Here is a 21,170-nt window from a genome sequence, read left to right as displayed (position 1 = left end):
GCTGCACAGCGTCTGTGACAGTCGCATGATGTTGTGATGCACGTGACATATCACACAAACACACACATGCCCCCTGCCCAACGTTGGACACAACTCGGTGCCTCTGTTCCAATGTATGCATAACATTTTGTTTATAAAAAAATAATAATGAGGAACTTTTTCTTGTTTGGTGCCTTCATTATACATCTTTAGGCTCCAGGCAAAAACGATCCTCTTCAACCAGGCCTTTGGATGATTAATATTCTACAGTCTTTTAGACGTGTTTGTGGATGAGGGGAGTTATTGCTTCATTTTGTTTTTGTTTTAACCATTTATTTTTGTGCTTTCATTTTGTGCTTTTGTGTTCTTATCTTGGGAACCGCCCTGAGATCTTCAAATGAATGGTGGTATATAAATTTAATGAACAGCAACAACAACAACCACTACAACTACCACCACCACCACTACTACTACTACTACAACTACCACCACCACTACTACTACTACTAGTAGTAGTAGTAGTAGTAGTACTTACATCATATTTTCAGGTTCTGTTGCACAGGATCCCACTGCTTTGTTGACATTTACGAGGAGAGCCTGATTGGTTCCAGTGAGTAAAGCAACAAGGGACGGGATTCCACCACATCTGCGGATAATGCTCCGATTTGCTTGTTCTTGGCAACATTCACCTAGAGCTCCAACAACATTCACAAGGACTTCTTCTGGCTGGTCTGTTAGTAGGCCAACCAAAGTTTCTATAGCTTTGTACTCCCGGAATCTAAAACAAAATAAAGTAAAGTAAAATATCAGAGTTAACTTCACCAGGACAATATTATCTTGAAAACATTTATGGAGCTAATCCTTCCGAAATCACAAATTGGACACAATATTTCAGGAACTCTTTAAAAAGCATTGGCGTTACATTGTGAATGTATTAGGCTTTAAGGGCATATCTGCACTACACGTTTAAAGTACCGTATTGGTCTGAATATAAGCCGCACCTTTAAAAACCGGGGGGGGGGGGGAGAGAAAAAAGACAATACCCGAATATAAGCCGCTCCCTTAAAATTCCGCAGGAACTCACACCTGTTCTGCTTTACCGTATGTCTGTTTCAGCAGCAGGATCATAAAAGCCTATTTTTGTAAGGTCATGAATTTAAGCCGCACTTTAACTTTTCACAGTCAGAATTTGGGGGGGAAAGTGAGGCTTATATTCAGGCCAATACGGTAATTCGAAATCAGTTTAGCTGTAATTGTTAACTTCAAAACCACAGGGAACTGTTGAGTTTGATGAAGGTGTTGAAAACTCCAGTAGAAATTCCTTAGCCTTTTTTACAGTTCTCACAATCCTTTAAATAGTTCTTAAAGAGATTTGAAGCTGAATTATATATAATACAGATATAGCAGAAGGTTCTCCCATCTCCAGAGGAGGTACATGGGATAGGGTATGTTGTATGGTGGCACTACAAATATGGAAACCTCTCTCTCTCTAGAACTGGCAACTGTCATTTTGGCCAGTATTAGTAGTGCGCTGCTGCAATTAAGGACCTGTGGGTATAGGGCAATATACAAATTTAATAAATAGTAATGAGTGGCTGGGTGGTTCCATGGGTGGCTTCTTTAGGATGACAGTTTTCAAAATGGGTTGGCTTTTTTTTTTTTTACTTGCTCTTGTACCCTGCTATGGGACCAAAAGAGGATGCTAAAAATATCCTTAAATAAAATACAAAAATCACTGTCACAATTCTTTAAAATACATGTCTATATTCATGAGAGCTAGCAGCACCTCTTAACATAATAGGACAGCTTCTCTGCTGCTCTGGGCAGCCAGGCAAGGCATGCAGGCTCCCCTGGGCACCTTGGTGGAGGCATTTGGTCACTGAAAGAACCCTCCCTAGTTGGCTGGTGGTGAGTGGAGCGCGCAGAGGGGTTCGGAGGGAAGAAAGGCAGAGAGAGTGGGCAAGAGTGGCAGGGGGAGGATAAAGGAAGGGATGGAGGAAGGAGACAGAAGGAAAAGCAGCAAGCAGAAAGGCAGGCAGGCAGACCAACGGAAGCGGAGGCGGGGCAATGGAGCAGAGCAGAGGAAGTCACTGGCAGAGCATGAAAGGCAACAAAAAGCAATCTTTTTGAGTTTCTTGTCTATGGTCTCTTCCAGCTTTGGAGGTGCTGATACACCTTGTGTTATGTACTGAGTTGAATAGGATCCAAAATGCAGCAGTCTGATTGGTCCTAGAACAATAGGATCCAAAATGCAGCAGTCTGATTGGTCCTAGAACAATGCAGCAGTATGATTGGTCTGCAGGAGCCACCCAATCCAGCTCCAGATAGAAGTGAATCCACAACCTGATTGGCCTACAGGAGAATTCCAGAATTAGCCAATCACGTGCAGCCCATTGTGTAAATAATGTATATAAAGCAGATACTTTGGGGGGGGGGACTTTCATTCCTCCTCACCACTTATGAGCTGAATAAAGAGCATGAAATCTACTCTCGACTCTGAGTATATTTCACCTTGCCAAGGGTGAAAGGTTTTTTTGGGGGTGGGTGTGCGCCAATACAGCTTCTTGCCAAGGGCACAAGATAGTAGGGCACACCTCTGAACACGAATGCACATTTGCAACATCTAAAAGGTGACTTTTAATCATGCGTAGAGCTGTTAAATCTCTCTTCCTTGGATGTTTGCTTTGTCTCTACATGAAAAGATGCTAAATACATATAGCTGACAAGGTGAAAATGTTATCCATACTTTGTCACGTTTTCTTTGCTGATTGCACATTTCCAGATTGCTCCGGTCACTGCTGCCAGAAGTTCTTTGTTTCCAGAATTACCAAGCAATGTAGCAAGAGGTTTTAGGCCTCCATGCTGCCTAACGAGCTCACGTGTTTCCTGGTCTTCAGCACACTATTTAAAAGGGAAAAAAGCCAGAAAAAGTATGAGCATACATAGCTGAGGCCTATAAAACAAGCTTACACAATGAAAGTAGTGAGAGCAATCCAGAGCAATGCTGCGTGCTCAAGTTAAATAAGTTAAATGGAACTTGGGCCCATTTAGCCTTGTCTCTAGTATGTAATCAACAGCTTCACAAGCACCGCAAAAGCCTTTTCCAGTCAAAAGCTTCATTTGCAATCTAGTGTGAATATGCTGCTCCTGTGCCAGAAGACTTCTCCACTAACTTCATTGTTAAAGGTGGCTCCTGCATCTATGATGGATCTGTCTCCGATAACAAAGTCAACGAGGAATCCCCTTTGAAGCAGACACTTTATGGAGCAGGATTTCAGGATCTTCAATCAGGTTGAACACATTAAACGTCAGGGTCCCAGATTAGGGAACAACACACACACACACACACACACACACCTACCTTAGAGAGCAACGGTTCTCAACCTGTGGGTTCCCAGATGCTGTTGGACTACAACTCCCATCATCCCTGAGCTCTGGCCTTGCTAGCTAGGGGTGATGGGAGTTGTACTTCAACAACATCTGGGGATCCACAGATTGAGAAAGGCTGCCCCAGAGGGTTTTTACATAGCAGTGGAACCACTACAGCAGTCCCAGTCCTGCTGCACGCAGAGGACAGGATGGGAGGCTGGCTGGTTGCTGCGCCCGTCTGGAACTGGTGCAGCAGCTGGGGCTGAATAGAACCCGATGGCGTCATGTGACAGCAGCAGGGCTACCACAACAACCAACAGCTCAGTCCTGCCCCTCTCTCCTGCCAAAAAGTCCCATTTCAGCACTTCTACTGGCATGTTTGGACATGTTTGGGTACCTCCGCCAGCCTGCACGTCAGGTAGACAGAAAGGGAAGCTCCACACCAGCCAACCCTGCCCCAGCCCGGCACGAAGGGGGGTTGGATGACTTTGTAACCTTCCTAGCTGTACCGTTGAAATTGCAAGGCTGTACTTATTTTATATGCTTTGTAGCCATTTTGACTAGGGCATCCAATACAGTTGGCAGGATCTTACAAAGCAAGGCATGGACATGTCGCGAACTGGGTTGCTTACTATTCCTTACAGAACTTTTTGCTCTAGTTGAAGTACTCGTCTGCCTACTTCACCACAATCATACTTATAAACTCAAGTTAACTATGGAGTTTTTCAGTCCTCTTGGTAGGGTTGGAGGATACAGCTCCCTTTCCAATATTGCCCAACCTGTGCAATATTACTAGATGAAATAATATGCAGGAAACCTCAACTGGCCTGGAAGAATCCCTTACCTTAAAAATAGCACTGGCACAATGCATTTGAAGTTCTTCATTGTCACTGTTCAGATTTTTCACAAGATTCTCTATCATCTTCTCATTTTTAATTGCGAGCCTGTAGCTTGGCTACAAAGGCAAGTTTTATGTATTAAGAGATGTATTAACAGATAAATTGCTATTATTCAAAATGCAAAACACGATAGTAGAACCTTGATGACCCAAACCATATTTATGCAGAACCTTTACAAGGAACGCTCTCTAGCTTGTTCACAATAAAATTGTTGTTTCAAGTATGGCAGCACACACCGTGGGCATAAATATACCAAGATATTAAGTGGTCCTGAGACTCCGATTAGAACAAACAATCCACCACATAGTTCTATAGCAAAGATCCTAAGCTTCATAAACAGAAGATAATTTGTCCTGTGATATTATAATTCTAGGTTATGCTTCTCTAGATAAAAATGTTAAACACTGTTTTCTCCTTGTTTGATCTCAACATTTGTCGTAGAAAAAAACAAATAATTAAGATGAAAACTATAAGAAACTACTTCAGTACAGTATTTCATACCTTGGACATGCTCCCAAGATTAAGTACTTTTAAGTCTCACTCAAGTCAAGTCATTTTATGATGGTCAATGGGATACGTTTCATTATGCTGTTTAGCACTCCCATTTAAACCAGTTAGAAAAGTACTTAACTTTTGTTGCAGATGAATTATTCTGTCACTGCAAGCAAGTAACATCAATCTACCTGTTCAGCACCGGAATGGTGCTTCTTAGAAGGGAAGATGGGTCTAGAAGCTGGTGTGTTAAGAGTGCTTGATCTAGCAACAGGTAACAGTGGACTTTTGCATGGTTATACAGCCTGTTGCTAAATATAAAAAATGCAGGCATACTCAAAAGTGTATAAGGGGTTTTTTTCATTGTAATTTGAGCTTTTGCCATAGGTCAGTGTTGGAGCACATGTTTTACATGCCAAAGGTCCAATGCTCAGTCTCTAGGTAAAGCTAGAAGAGTCTTGTCTGAAATCCCAGAGACGTGCTGTCATTAATGTAGATACTACTGAGCTAAGTGGACCAAATGTCCAACTCAGTATAGGATATAAGATAAGGTGTCCCTTTGACTATTGGCAGAAGATGCTATTTTCATTTTGTATTGTGTAATGTTTAATTGTAGCCATCGATAGAGTCACATTTTTATTCATTAAAATGTTAATAAAATAGCTCTTATCTCAGGTTCATTCAGTAATATTTTTTAACTGAATTCATTCAATATTTGGTGGGATATTTGTTACATATCATTCGTAGTGCTTTTAAAAAAACCACAGTTTTAAAGCATTTGTACACTTTTTGCTGGATCTCAGATTCTGCTCTATTTCCACCTGCAGAAAAGCTCAGATGCTTACCTCAGATGCACACTCTTGCAAAGTTCCTACTACGGGTATTAACATATTTGAATGGGGGGACTTCAGTAACTGAGCCAGCAGGGGGATGCCTCCGGCTTTACGTATTGCTTCTTTATTCCTGGAACTTTTGCTACAGCTCCAGAGTGCCAAAGCTCCACATCGTGCCACTTCAATCTCTTTTCCCTGGAGTGGAGTGAGACTTGACGATCCCATTGATGAGCAGTCCAATAGCCCAACCTGATAGAAAAAGACAGCTCACTTATTGTCTTTAGTGAATATCAGCAATAAAGGCCAATGTAGTTTGCCCATACCAGAGAGCAGCATTGTGCATAAGATGCATCTGCCTGTAACTGATGTACTGAAGGTGAGTGAAAGAAAGAGATTGCACCTGTTCTCACACTGATGTTAGCTTCTGGGCCCAATTCAAGAAGTTGTCTAAAACATTAAAGCATCTGAAGACTGCCATACTTCCACTACCATGAATCCCTACTGAGATTCTGTGGCAAAGCCTTTTTTGCATGCATCTTCTGAGAGGTGTGTTTCGTGGCTGCCTGTGGCAAACATGGCCTTTAAAATGTTTAGTCCAAGCCTCTGGAATTCCTTCCCTAAGAAACTTTGTCCATATCTTAGCTTTGTGGTGCAAATAATGATAACTTTAGCTTGTAAGGCATTTGACATTCATTGGTACATTTGAACTTATATAAATTCTGACCATCCTTTCCTGTTAGTTTAAATTGGTTTTTTTATTTTTGAATTTTAAAATCATGCTGTGATTACAATTTTAGTGTGCTGTTTCAGAGTGTTTACTGAAGACACTGCCTTGAGTATTTTTTTTCTTTAAATAAGGCAGGTTATAAGTTATACTATAAACTTTCCAATGAAAAGATTGGCATGTGCAAAGGAATAGAAGCTACCACAACATTGATTGTAGCAACTGAAGCAAAGATGATGTTGCAGAAATGACTACCTGCTATCAAAACAAGAAAAGAAGATAAAGTGAAGATGAAAACTGTGATGCCAAGATTGATTGTTGTTTATCAGGTCTACTTACTAGTCTCTTGATTCCACCATGCTGCCGGACTGTTCTTCGGGCCCTCTTGAATCTGGCCACATTAGCTATGGTTTCAGCTGCCAAACATTTCAGATCTTGGTCTAGAGAATCAAGTATCTTAACCATGATCTGTAACCCTCCAAGATCAGCAATTGTACGTCTGATTTGTGGATTTTGGCTAATTTCCTTCAGGATTTTTAATGAGCCAATCTAATCAGAGAAGAAATTACACAAGATTGTTTAACGTGGATATAGAGTTTGTTTATTCAAGTAACATACGCTAAAATACCGTACGGACTGTTCTACATCTTGATGTAGAATGTCGTGATGCGGGAGGGTAGACAGCTGAATGCAAAAAGGTAAAATCATGTGGGATAGTGAGACTGCTCTCTTATGAGATTGTCCCCAGAATGGATGGGGAAAGCAGGGCTAAGCAGCAACTGCCTTGTGATAAGGAAAGTAGCAGGAAAAAGGCACTAGAAAGTGTGGGATAACGCTTCCTTTGACACAATGTCATCTAACCTTGCTGCAAACCAAACCAGAATGAACACTCACTAAACAAGTGCCTTAGCAGTCTTGTGTTGCTGAAAGGAAGGTGTCTACACAACAGAAACCTACCATTCCACCATCTTTTTTTGAGTTTCAGCTGAGCTAAGCTACGGTTAACTGTGGTTAACATCCCATTTCTTACTTTTCATTCTGAAAGGAGAGCAACTTCATAAACGCTAGAAAGAATTTTGAGGGAGACTGAACAGCTCTGAAGTTCAGAGTCGTTTTATTTTCGTATTATATTACGGACAATACTAAGCTGTAGTTGCATTAAGGAGGAAGAGACCCCGTGCTAATTGGGAAGTATCTGTCCTGGAAGTAAATATACAATTGCTGGATGACAACTTCTAGAATCCATATAAAGCCCAATTCAGTCTGACAGTTTAACTCACCTTACATTTGATTTCTTCGGTGTCAAGCAAATTAATCAGCACTTCAAGGCCGCCAACATCTCTGATTGCCAACTGACAAGTTTCTTGAGACAAGTTGAAATCTCTCATTGAACACAATGCAATTACGGTAGCTGTCTGGTTGCCAGCCTACAAAACAGAGAAATTTAAAATGTACAATTAAATACAACTTTGTACTATACATATGTTTAGCCTGGAAAAGAGGAGATTGAGCGACGATATGATAGCCATCTTCATCTATCTCAAGGGCCGTCACAAGGAAGATGCAGCAAGCTTGTAGGTTAGGACTCGAACCAATGGATTCAAGATTTTGACTAAACATGAGAAAGAACTTTCTGATGGCAAGAGCTGTTCAACGGTAGAATGAACTCCCTCGGAAGCTGGTGGACTCTCCTTCCTTGGAGGTTTTTAAGCAGAGGTTTGATGGCCATCTGTAACGGATGCTATAGTTGAGATTCCTGACTGCAGGGGGTTGGACTCACTGTTCAAAACTCCCATTGTTCTAGGTGCATTTTGCAACAGGGAATTTCATTAGTGCGGGCAGTTTCTGAGCTCTGGGTGCGGTAGTGCACCTAAGATTTCAGATTAAAACTGCAGAATGGAAGGAAAGGAGGACCTTTTCCTGCCTCCCCACTTCCAGCTACTCTCTTAAGACTGGTTAAGAGACCCTCTTAAGAATATTAGGGGGGTGGGCAGGGGAAGGACTACTAGACCATGTGAAAAATGCACGTAATATTTTAGCTGAAGCTCATCCATTTTCAGCTTTGCATTCTTGTTATAAAAAAGCACACGTAGACATTCCGTTGTTGCGCCAACAACCTAGGTGCCATCTAGCTCCTAGTTTTCATATCTCAGTTTATAACACTGGTTGGACTAGATCAGGCATAGGCAAACTCGGCCCTCCAGATATTTTGGGACTACAACTCCCATTATCCCTACCTAACAGGACAAGTGGTCAGGGATGATGGGAGTTGTAGTCCCAAAACATCTGGAGGGCCAAGTTTGCCTATGCCTGGACTAGATGACCCACGAGGTCCCTTCCGACTCTATGATTCTAAAAAATATTCTGACACAGAAAAGGCATAGTTAGAAAGAGGATAGAGTAATAAACACAAACAAAATGAAACAGGACAATAGCCATATTTTATCCTTTTTGTTAGAGTCTATTTGTTTATTCATTTCTGATTACTTTTTATTATTTATTTTATTACTATAGTGCCCACTGAAGAAAGCCCTCTGGGTGGTTTACAAAAGTCAATATCATACATACACTAGCCTACAAAACCATATAACAATCCCCATGAAAGCAACATAAAGATCAAAACATTTTACCAAAAACTACCATAAAAACAAATCAGCATAAAATTAAACGAAGACCAGCCTAAAACCAGTAAGAAGAAACCAATTTGTCCAATCTAAAAGCATTAGACCATTTGGAATTAAAAGTTCTGTGAGACTGGCACCAAAAAGATTGTCATTTTATTTCTTTATTCCTTTATTTGGACAGCACCAGTGAAGTGTAAATATTTCAAAGTCTGTTCGATCAAAGGTATATCTAAATCTGAACTATACTCTTCCTAGTACTGGGTATATATTTATCTATTATATCATGGCTGACATACAACAATGGCATTCAAGAGCCTTCTTCCACCTGCCTTGCTCCACCCTCCAGTCTCTGCTTCTCAATTTGCCTTGTATTATTTTATGCACTGTGGCTTGCCATTGTTTTACTGATTGTAGTTTAGAAATTATTTATTGTAATTGTTAAAAGTGGATTTCTGTTTAATTTTTTATATGCTGATACTTAATATTCTGTACTATTCTAATGATTGTTGAATGTTACTTTATTTCATGTACGTTGCTTATTTTAAAGTTAAGTTTTATTATCACATTTTTTGCATTGCATTAGATTGTTATAAGGTGTACATTCTTTGTTTCTTCAGCTTGTAAACCGCCTTGGGTATTGTAAGATAGAAAGACAGTACCGTGGTACCTCGGGTTACATACGCTTTAGGTTACAGACTCCGCTAACCCATGGTTAACCCTCGTCTGACTCACCCCTCTCTGAGTGGGTGGAGTCGAGTCAAAATTTGCGGTTGTCCAATGCCTAAGCCAGTACCTCTCACATGCTGTAATCAATAAAGTTGTGGCCTTTTCTAGCCCATTAACCTAATATGCTGTGTCCACGTGTCTTTGTTATCCCCAAGTGGGAGACGGTCCTCAAATCACAACCCAGAAATAATACCTTGGGTTAAGAACTTTGCTTCAGGATGAGAACAGAAATTGTGCTCCGGCGGTGCAGCCGCAGCAGGAGGCCCCATTAGCTAAAGTGGTGCTTCAGGTTAAGAACAGTTTCAGGTTAAGAACGGACCTCCGGAACGAATTAAGTACTTAACCCGAGGTACCACTGTATACAAATTAAAAGTGATGATGAGTGATGATGATTCAATAAGGATGTAATTCTAATCCCACCCCTTCTTGACGGTGGAGTGGCAGGTAAAATAACATGTAGACATCTCTAAGATGGCCTCTGCTAGTAGAGAGTACCGCCAGCAGAAAGCCCCAAATGAGGTGTTTCAGTGTGACATTGGGCGCTTTGGAGCCCCAACAATCCCAAGAAAGATTTGTTCTAGGAGCTCTCAAGAGAAGTAGCCTGGAGCTGTTGCAGCAAAAAACCTCCCCCCTCTTTTTTGCCCTGGCATTCGATTGGGTGGCGGATCTGTCACTCCATTCTTTGCAAAAATGCTAAAGCAAGTATTTATTCACTCACAATAAATCTCATGTAAAAAATATCTTTTTTCCCTCTGCTTTTCAGGATTGCTTACATAGTTTAATATAGATTTTTTAAAGCAAAACAACAATAAAATATTTTTCATATGCTCTGACACATTAGTTCTATAGCATAACCATTACTACTGGTTGCCACAACAATTATTTTTTTCTGTCTAGTAGTTCTTACAGAACGCTTTCAAGGACAAGGCTTAACAAACATGGAAATGGTTAGTTTTCTATTAAGTGTACACAAAAGCTGCATCATGTTGTTACAGCCATTGAAATAGGATACAGTATGTTGGATGCAAAATAAATTCTACTGGCATTGCAACAATCACTTTTAAAGCTTTAAATTAAAGGCAGATTTCATTTCAGAAAGTCTAGCCCTTCTTATAGGATGGTTCAGCATAAATATCCACAAATTTAAATGAAAATATAATGTGAATTCTAAAAAGAATGTGTACCATGCTCACAGAGAAAACGTTTTCTAACCAATCTCTGGGCGGCAGCTGAATTTCAGCATCAAGGCAAATGACAGCTGTAAATAAAGAAAGCCATCTTTCTGAAAATATAAGAAATAGCCCATTTAACTCAGTGGGTTTAAAGGAACAATAACAATTACAGTATTACACAATGCAAAAAAATGTAGAGAGGTGAATACCAAACCGCATACATTAGTTAATACAAAACAATTACAAATATGAAACTTTGTCTGCCTAATGACTTTTCTTGTGAGTAAGCCAAAGGAAGGGGAAATAATGGAAAAGATGTCTCTGTTACTCCTTATAGAAATTTCTCACTTGGTTAGCACAATGGGTCTGGTTCACAAACTCCACAGGCTCCTTGGAGTCCATATGGCTCTTGTAGAATTCGATTCTGAGCATTCTCTTCTACACAGATCACATCCAAAAGAGAAGCAAATGTCTCATTTCCCTGCATATATTCCTATTTCGACTACACTGTGGGACAAAAGGAGCTCTGTTGTCAACCAAAGGAGACCTTTAGACAGAGAGATTATAAAAAGGACTCCGGCACACATGGATGGATACGGGAATATATTACAAACTGCTGTCATATCTGCTTGACTATACCTGCCACCTTTTGAAAATGCAAGAGAGAGAAAAAGATGTTCCTCTATATGCACCCATTAATATTATATCCTCCAAAGCACCATTGTTATTGAACATGCTTTAAAACGTGTTAAGTTTGTAAGCACAATTTTAAAAGCTAGGCTTAGAAGACTTTAAATGTGAGCGCCCTAGAGCAGTATTGTCGGGTTCTTGGGGGGGGTTGGGGGGGGAGAGGTGAATTGAGCAGTATAGATTTAATTAATTAACGAAGGAGCTGGGAAGTTTGACTCTTAAAAGGCTATGCTCTGATTACATCTCAGGTTCCATGAGGGCTAAGCTTACTGCATCACAGCAAAGTATATTGCTAATTAAATGAAACTATGATGCAAAGTTCAGCTTTTTAATTTGAAAAGTTATTTAGTTTATGCACAACTTTTACTTAAGCAGGTGTATTACTAATACTACTATTTATTTAGAAATATCCTTTTATTGGCTGAAGGTGATTTACAAACACACCATAAAAAGAACTAAAAAAGCATGCACATATATATATATATATATATATATATATATATATATATATACACACACACACATGAGAGAGAAACAATACAAAATGAAAACTTAAGGTATTATGTGGTTGCACTGCTTGTTGGAATGAAGGTGTAAGTATCCCAGTACGGTCTTAGCACAGGGTTTTTGTTTTTTGTTTCAAAGAAAAACACAAGCGTGTTTTTAAATGTTCATTTTTCTGCTCCAACTTTTCATTCTATTTTACAGAACACAGGTCAAGCTGCAACTTGTTAGAGATGAGTTATGGACAAGTATAACTGAGTTATGGAATAATTCCTTGCCCCATTTCCTGAATCCTCTGGAGTTCTTGGGCTATAGCCTGGCAGTGAATAAAACATACAGATTAAAATAACCAGGGCCAGTGGAAAATCATAACCATGATAAAAATCACAGATTCCATAATGTTCACATTACATGTCTGTAGCACGTGGAAAATGACTATTGTTTAAGAGCTAATTAAGGACTGACACCGTCGGGCCTGGTATGTCTCAATAACAAGGGAGTGCATGCAGTAAAATTCAGATTAAAACTATTACCAGGTTTTCTGCTAACAAAACAGAATAAAAAATAATAATCACAAGACACAGAAAGAACCATTCTTTCCATATTGGAATCAAAGGGTGGTACTGGGCCATTGCTTATACCTCTCAGCTACAGGACTCCCTGACCTCTTCATCTTGCAAAGCGTACAAAACGTACACTGAGGGAGACTAAACATAATCTGGACTGTGGCTTGTCTCTTGCTGCTGGTAGCCAAGATCTGCACTTGGCAAAAGGAGAAGGGCAGAAATGGGAAAGATGAAGCAGACTGGCAGAGGCACTGTGCCTGTCATTCATATCACTGGTTCCCAGTGAAGACTGTAGAGCAGTCTCACCCAAACTGCTGCCTTCCAGACATTTCGCACTACAACTCTCATCACTCCCAATCAACGTGCGATGCGTAGTCCAAAACGTCTGGAAGGCTGCTCTAGAGTGTGGCGAGTTCCTCCTAAACACTCTGCAAACAGCAATAAATTGAGACACTTCATCGTTCATTTTGTTCTGATATGGTGAGGAACTTGACCATTATGTGATGTACCGTATTTTTCGCTCTATAGGATGCACCCGACCATAGGACGCACCTTGTTTTAGTGGGGGAGAACAAGAAAAAAAAATCTCTCCCTCTCTGTGCAGCGTCCCTTCAGCGAAGTGGCAGGAGAAACGGAGCCCTTCCATTTCTCCTCCCGCTTCGCTGAAGGGGCGCTGCAGAGAGAGGGAAAGCTGCGAAGACTCTCCAGCGAAACAAAGCCAGGAGAACAAGAGGGATCGGTTCACACCGACCCCTCTTGCTCTCCAGGCTTCAGTGAAAGCAGCACGGGCACTCCCGCTGCGCTCCAGAGGCTTCAGGCAGCTATCCCTGAAGCCTCCAGAGTGATGGGGGAGCGCTCCCACTGCGCTTCGGAGGCTTTGCGTTGCTATCGCTGAAGCCATGGAGCTTGCATTTGCTCCATAAGACGCACACACATTTCCCCTTAATTTTTGGAGGGGAAAAGTGTGTCTTATAGAGTGAAAAATACGGTAAGCACCAGCGGCTAGCAAACACATACTGGATTTCGCACCTGTAAGAAATAGCAACACTGATATCTTAAGTTCATATTTCTGAGGCCTAAATTGCACACTGCACATTTTAACTGCAGCCTGATGGCACCAAAGTGATTAAAAAGTCCCTTCTGTGGGTGGAAACTGGGAATAGAGAAGGAGCAGGAGGTGCCACGGAACCCCTTCTCCAAGCTCAACTCGCAGACACACAGCAGGAGATGAACCACCACCACCGGGGCTTCCACACATGCATCTAAAACCTCTCCATAAGCTGGTTTATGCAGTCAACATGTATAGGAAACAAAGTTGGAGGAAAATTAAATGATATGCTTTCCCCTTTTGTTTCAGTAATGAGAATCAGGGCATTGGGAAAAGGGGTGGGTGCCGAGACTGGCTCAGTGTTTTACAGCAATATTGTTAAGTGCGCTTTTTGAAAGTCTATAGAAGAGTGCATACCCTCCAACACGTTGAGTCCCAAAACCAGGATGCACATCTCCTGCGTGAGTCACATGACCCGCACGAGATCACAGCGCCGCTTTTTTCAGGGCCATGGTCTAATGGCACACAAAAACATATGCTTGGGGGCACTGCTTTTTAGGGTGAGATCTTTGTGCAAAATTGCACAAGATCACAGCAACCAAAACGGCAACCATGCTCTCGTGGGGGGAAATGAGATGTCCCAGTTTTTCTGGGACACTTGCAGGTTATGAGAGTGTACTTTTTTTGTATGCTTTTTTTTTTGCCAGCTCACATGGGCATTTGGTGTCACTGCTGGTGCAGGCACAAAAGCCTTTTAAACAAAAGGTAGGGACTCTTAAGGTGTGAGTCTACTCCGTTTTTCACTTAAACCCTGAGGTCCACCATGTGGAGCCAGGTACAAAATAGTGGCTCAGAAAGGTGCAACAAGGAACTCTGAGCACACACTAAGCTTGGGAACCCAAGCTTTCTTGATATCTGCAGCCTAATTTAGGAGAGAGAGAAATTGTGGTTGTTGTTGTCACTATCATTAAACCAATGGGAGGTGAAAATTCTGCTGGCCTAATGCAAATTACTCAGAGAAAAATCAACAGATGCTGATCAACTTTCACTCCTGTTTCATCACCAAGCTTCTACGATGCTCCCATGGACCAGTCAGAGGGCACATGGCAAGGACATCACTTTGGAAACTGGTGCTTCTGTCTGATGTCAAATGCCAGAGAAAGCACTGCACACTTCTCAAAGTGGGGTTGATAATAGGGGAGGAAGCTGAGGACGAACTGCTCTCAGCATCTGGCAAGAGTTGCAGCTGCCACAAGTGGGTGTGGGGTCATGGCTGGGCCTGCAACAGTGTCTGCAAAAGAAATTTAACAAGACTAATCTGGGAAGAACCATTGCTTCTTCAGGCTGTCAAGGAAACAACAAGCAGCTGAGCCTGAATAAAAAGTTGGGCAATTTAGTTGCAATGGAGCCAATGGATTTTCCAAGGGAAAACTAAACCATATGAACAGAGTATTTAACTACAAGGGGAACAATGCTTTCAGGGAATAAACAATTCACTGGCTCAGCAAGCATACGTCTTAAACTCACTGAAGACGACTACTGAGATCTCGGGGCAAGTCTGAAAAATTACATCTCTCAGATTGTGGCATCTGATTCAAACATACATGGGCCTGCATGCCATATGATAGTATCTGGAATATTACCTAGTTTTGATCAGTTTAAAGAATTTTGTTTTGTTTTTTAAAAAGCGATATAAAGGTAAAGGTACCCCTGCCCGTTCGGGCCAGTCTTGCCAGACCCTAGGGTTGTGCGCTCATCTCACTCTATAGGCCGGGAGCCAGCGCTGTCCGCAGACACTTCCGGGTCACGTGGCCAGCATGACAAGCTGCATCTGGCGAGCCAGCGCAGCACATGGAACGCCGTTTACCTTCCTGCTGGTAAGCGGTCCCTATTTATCTACTTGCACCCGGGGGTGCTTTCGAACTGCTAGGTTGGCAGGCGCTGGGACCGAGCAACGGGAGCGCACCCCACCGCGGGGATTCGAACCGCCGACCATGCGATCGGCAAGTCCTAGGCGCTGAGGTTTTACCCACAGCGCCACCCGCGTCCCTAAAAAAGTGATATAAAGAATAAGAAAAGAAAACAATTTAAGGACAATTCCACCCGCAACGTCCCACCCTGCAAAACCCCCTGAATTTTCAGTTGCCAGATGGACGCCCATTTCAGCCTCTGAACGTAGAACATCTGAGTACCTTGAGCCTTGTTGGATTGGTCCAAAAATCAGTCTAATCCAGCATCATGTTTCACATAATGGCTGACCAAGTAATTCCAGGAAGCCCATAATAAGTCCTCCCCATTTCCCCCCCCCCCCAGAACCATGAATTCAGTAGCATATCCATATAGCCTCTCGAAATGAGATTTCTATTTAGCTGCTCTGCTTAAAAGCCCTTGTGGTTTTAAGAGTTGGTGCAAGGAATGGATGCCAATTGTGGCACAATTGTGGCACAAACCATATGAACAGAGTATTTAACTACAAGGGGAACAATGCTTTCATTGTCCATCATTTCAGGCCAATATAATTTGTGATACAATCCAGGTGGCAGAATATTTTGGGTTTCCAAGTCAAACACAAGTGGTCTATCACATGAGACATTAGATCAGGTAAAACAACTGCAGGTGTCCCTCGGCAACAAGCTGTTATGGCGCTAGGCACCATGGCTCTTTTTCTTTATCATAGCAGAAACAGCCATCGGCAGGAGTGGTGACACACTGCTGCCTTATGTACATAACATGAATTACACTGTGTCCTACAGGAATCCAGTGGTGGTCCTCAACCACTTAAACTGCAGTGAATGCTTGTTTCCAAACTCTGCTAGAATATAGTAATGTGGAAGAATAGAACTGAGAAAGTATACAACACAGTACTTAAAAAGCAAAGTAATTTTGAACCTCTACATTTATGAATGCCCTTCTTTAGTCATAAATTTTCCTTTATCAACCAACAGAGTTTTGAAGAGCCAGCATTATCTTTTCTTTCCTTCCTCCCCTTTCGGCCTTTTCTTCTTCTTGGAGAGTTCCCTTCTTTCCTTTCGAGAGCTATTTGCATGAGCAATTACATTACCATCTACACTTAATGGATCGTGAAGAAAAAAAAATCTAGTATAACTAGTTCATAACTCATTTTCCAGCTGCTATCTGTGCAGCTAATTTGATCCAGCAACATCATACAGTGCTTAAAACAATCCATCCAGCAAAAAAGAATGAAACAAATTAAAAGGCTTGTATAACTTTTGACATTTATGGAAGGGTCTAGAGAAAAGCAGTCTCTCGATTTTTTCCCTAAGCCAATCTTAAGCAATTCAACTTTCCACTCTATGATTATGAGCATCTAAATCCAAGTAGATAACAAGAGGCAAATAAACATTTATTTTGGAAAGCTACTATGATGGATATATGGCCTAATTAGAAGCACAGCAAAGGACAAGGCAACAGGACTGTCACCACACTTCCCTTTCATGTAGGGAGCCTGCGAGACACTGTTTATCATTCACCCTTCTCTTTTGCAATCTACAATGGTCTTTTAGCAGCTATTTTCCCCTCTGTCATCTGCAGAACATTAATTTGTCACAAGGTTTGAAGTCTTTTTTTGTAACTGAAAATTGATTTGGAACTGTTGATAGTCTTTATTTATATGTATATCGTGAATTGGCTCGACTGTTGACTATTGTCTTCCCCCAGCCTTTAGTAATGAAGACATTAAATAGAAATGTTCTATTATTTATGGAATTGATAGTGTTGCCTATGAAACATAGCCTGTGCCAAACTATACATGAAAAGTGCTGTATTTTTCGCTCCATAAGACACACTTTTTTTCCTCCTAAAAAGTAAGGGGAAATGTCTGTGCGTCTTATGGAGTGAATGTGTGGTCGATCGCTGGCTCCCTTTCTGGCCCCGCCCCCTTGCCCAGGCCTCCACTGTTGAATGTTCTGCAGATGGAGGCTGTTTGTTTCCCCAGCAACATGTGACTGGCTGATTAGATTATCTGTCTGGAAACTGTAGAAACGGCTCCCTTTCCTTTCCTAAAGAAGCTGCAGAACTGTGAGTTGAACCCCATAAAAACAGGATTTTTTCCCTTTGCAAAGTAAGCTCAACAACTTTGAGCTAATCCTCAAAAAAGGGAGCTTTTCCCCTTTCCTCCTCTAAAAACTAGGTGCGTCTTATGGTCAGGTGTATCTTATGGAGCAAAAAATACAGTAGTACATGCAAGGTACGTTAGCAGATCTGGCAGGGGAGCTGGAGGAAGAAAAAGATAGGTCTAATTGGAATGACTAGCTAATTTTTTACCTCTTCCCTAAAAGAACAGATTGGACCAGCCTGGATAGCTCAGTTGGCACTGATAACACCAAGGTTGAGGGTTTGATTCCCGTATGGGACAGCTGCATACAGAGGTTTGGACAAGATGATTTTCAAGGTCCCTTACAACTCTACAATTCGATGATTCATTGATTCTATGAGATTTCTCAACACTCAGTTTAAGGCCCTGGCTCAGGTGTCCCATTTGTCAGCAATGGCAGTGGCCAGGAAACAGGGAAGGGAGTAATGGAACCCAATATGTCATTTTAGGCAGGCAGAGACTCATCAGATGTGCCAGGGTTTTGGAGATCCCATTGTCTCTCATGCCATGAGCCCTATGAATGACCATGCTCAAGGTAAGTTCACCAAATTAAAGAGAAATTAGAGGAAAGATCAGCTAAAAATTAATACATCTGCCTGCCAACAGGTATATGCATGGTTGTTGTTTTTTAACACACATGCAATAATGAGAGGGGAAATCAAACAGAAGTGTAGAGTAATCCATCACAGCAGTTAATTAGAGTAAGCATCGCTGGAAGAAATAAGTAATCAATTATGAAATCAATTAGCAAAGAAGAATTAATTCCAGAGGGAGCAGGTGTTTAAACGCCGCAGGGAAAGTAAGGGAAGAAAGCAGACAAGGAGTCTCAGGTGGAAGGGTTGGAATTAACACAACAGTATATTCTGAACTACAAATGGCAATGAAAACTATTGAGTAAAAGACACACAACAACAACAATAATCCTGGAACTTCACATAAAAAAACAGTAAAATAAGGCCAGAACTGACCAAGTGATTAAAATCTCTTCTTCAAGAAAGGGCAGAAAAAATGAACTGTCACTGAAGACAAGAGGCAACTCAGAAGCCTCAGAGAGTGATGGCACTTTTCTACCTTTCAAGCAAGTGGAAGCATAATGATATCCCCCTAGGTGGTGTCCTAGAGGCCTCTGGAGAACCCTTGGTCTCCCATCATCCTCACATCATGAGCCTATGAACGCCTCATGGCATGCTTGTGTCATGTTTCCTGCAACTACCAAGTGTGTGTATGGCACAATAATAGTACTCCTGTGTGTTACCTGATAGTTTAAGAACACAAATTTGCAATAATCATCTAATGCTAGTTTATGATTCTTCATACTTCTGTCATAGTCAAGCAGACGTGTTCTGGAATTAATTATATATGCTTTATCTGTATAGACCAAGTCTGCTGTTCTTCCTAGTCTTCTAGACATGAAATGGGAGATAACATGCCATGCTCTTTAAATTTAATAGAAATTCTTACATGGCGTTTTCATATGTATGTCATAGATAACATAGGAAAGTGAAAATATAAATTGAGGGTCTTCCATTTTAAAACAAAGCACAATAAATAGTTTTGTTTTTCATTATAGCTACAAAACTGATACTGTGGGTCACTGGTTTACTTTTACGGAAAAGAGATTTATGCTGTTGTTGTTTTGCTCTTGTTTAGATCCTTGCTTGTACAAAGATTACATGTCTGCTCCTGCATTTCTGCATTTTCTTTCATTTTCAGAGGCAAAAATAAATACAGCTCCACATGACAGTATTTTTTTTGCCTGTTGCAGCAAATCAGAAACCTGAATATCTAGTTTGTATAACTGTCATGTAAGAAAATAAACCCATGAGGATAAAGAGCTTCAATCTGAGTGAATCTTATACAAAGCTGCATACAGTGCTATTTATCACTCCCTCTCCAAATGTGGATCCTTATGTAGATAAAACAGCACCATCCGTGCACAACAGAGATGTTACCAGCAGACCTGGGAAAATTTTCAAGTTTTCCAGAACTCCAAATACTTAGTGGGGGAAACCCCAAATAGCCCAATAAACACTGAGCATGCTCAGTGGCCATGGAATGCTAGCAGACAGCTGGGCAGATGTCAGAAAACTGGGAGGTGAGAGGGTAATTGAGTATCCTGGGAAACGGCATGGCTGGCTGGCTGGCTGGCATTCTGACTAGAAATTTGTTGCTGATCCCACTGGTATATTTTGATGTCAATGTCAATGCATTTTCTCTCTCTCTGGATTAGCAAACTGTGGACACAATCCTCAATCTGTTGGACTGAAATAGCCTTGCTATTCCACTCAGATTCAACATGCCTACCAGTGGAGCATGACTGATGCTGCGATCATAGCCATTTGTTTGGAGTAAAAATGGAATTGCAGGTACTCCTAAAAAATAAGTAAGTTAAAGCTTCCAAAAGAGAAAAATGGTGCAATTTGAATAGCAACATGGGAGAAAAGAAACAAACTGGAATGAAGTTTCGTATTCAGTTAGAATACAAACATAATTTTATTATTTGCAGCCTTCTAAATAAAAGTTAAAGTTTGTTTACCTTTATATATTTCACTAATTTCTGAATTTGCCAATATTCCGATGGCAAATCAGTGTTAATCTCCTGGTGGCGTTCAGGTTGTTCATCTTCCTCTTCACTCTCTGAGGAACTTTCACTAACATCTTCAGACTTTGCTGGAAGCTTACTAAACAAAAAAATTAAAAACCACTTACATTAGATATTATGGACAGAAAGATGAAATATATCAGACAGTTCTGGTGTGCAATTTCATTCCAATGTGGTTTACAGAGAGCCCTTATGCATGCCACACTGAAATGGTAATCTGCATATAATGCAGATTAGCAACCTTTCATGTAGTCATACAGGCACGGTTTATTATAATCGTAAAACTAGTGTAGCTGTTGGAACACTTGTTATTCTGATGATTTGTTAAATTTGCATACCGCCTCTATCCATAAATCTCAGGGCGGTTCACAACATAAAAAATACAAGCTAATAAAACATAAAATACCTTATCAAAACAAAAGCTAACCAGTAACACACACTGCCACACACATTTCATTCTGAGGACTTAAGTACCACATAACCAAAACACTTAAACATGCATAATCTCTGCAACACTTAACAGTATGGTATACTCCATATACCAAGCTGAAGCTGAGACAGACTGGCTTAGAATCTGAGCTCATGCTCTGAAAGACAAACTAGACGTAGGTTGGGGACACATGGAGTGTCTCCTCACAATTTTTGTTTTTATTTTACTTTATTGCAGCATTGGGAGGTTCCCACGTGCCAATTTTCCCTACCCAAGCAGCTTTTCTCTTACATAGAAGGGGGGGGGGGGGACATGGACACAGTATCGTTCATTTGTGTGCATTTAGAACAGCACACTGAGGTGGGCAGAATCTTTCCTGGGAAAACAAAATGTTAAGT

At 41.1% G+C, this 21,170-nt stretch overlaps 1 protein-coding gene across 1 annotated transcript in view; it reads right to left on the bottom strand.

Moving 5' to 3' along the window:
• The window catches only part of ODAD2 (outer dynein arm docking complex subunit 2), a 159,238-nt gene that overhangs the window by 113,953 nt on the left and 24,115 nt on the right, over window positions 1-21,170 (bottom strand). The window contains exons 10-16 of the mRNA XM_081881779.1: window positions 20,277-20,421; window positions 7,577-7,723; window positions 6,636-6,845; window positions 5,585-5,821; window positions 4,193-4,303; window positions 2,726-2,880; window positions 515-757 (exon numbers count right to left, since the gene is read on the bottom strand). Coding sequence (XP_081737905.1) covers window positions 515-757; window positions 2,726-2,880; window positions 4,193-4,303; window positions 5,585-5,821; window positions 6,636-6,845; window positions 7,577-7,723; window positions 20,277-20,421 — 1,248 coding nt within the window. The remainder of the gene's footprint in view (window positions 1-514; window positions 758-2,725; window positions 2,881-4,192; window positions 4,304-5,584; window positions 5,822-6,635; window positions 6,846-7,576; window positions 7,724-20,276; window positions 20,422-21,170) is intronic.

The sequence above is a fragment of the Podarcis erhardii genome (genome assembly GCF_964252035.2).
Source record: "Podarcis erhardii genome assembly, chromosome: 12".
NCBI classification, from domain to species: Eukaryota; Metazoa; Chordata; class Lepidosauria; order Squamata; family Lacertidae; genus Podarcis; species Podarcis erhardii.
Note: the sequence above shows the minus strand (reverse complement) of the source record. Positions and strands in the feature narration are given on the sequence as shown.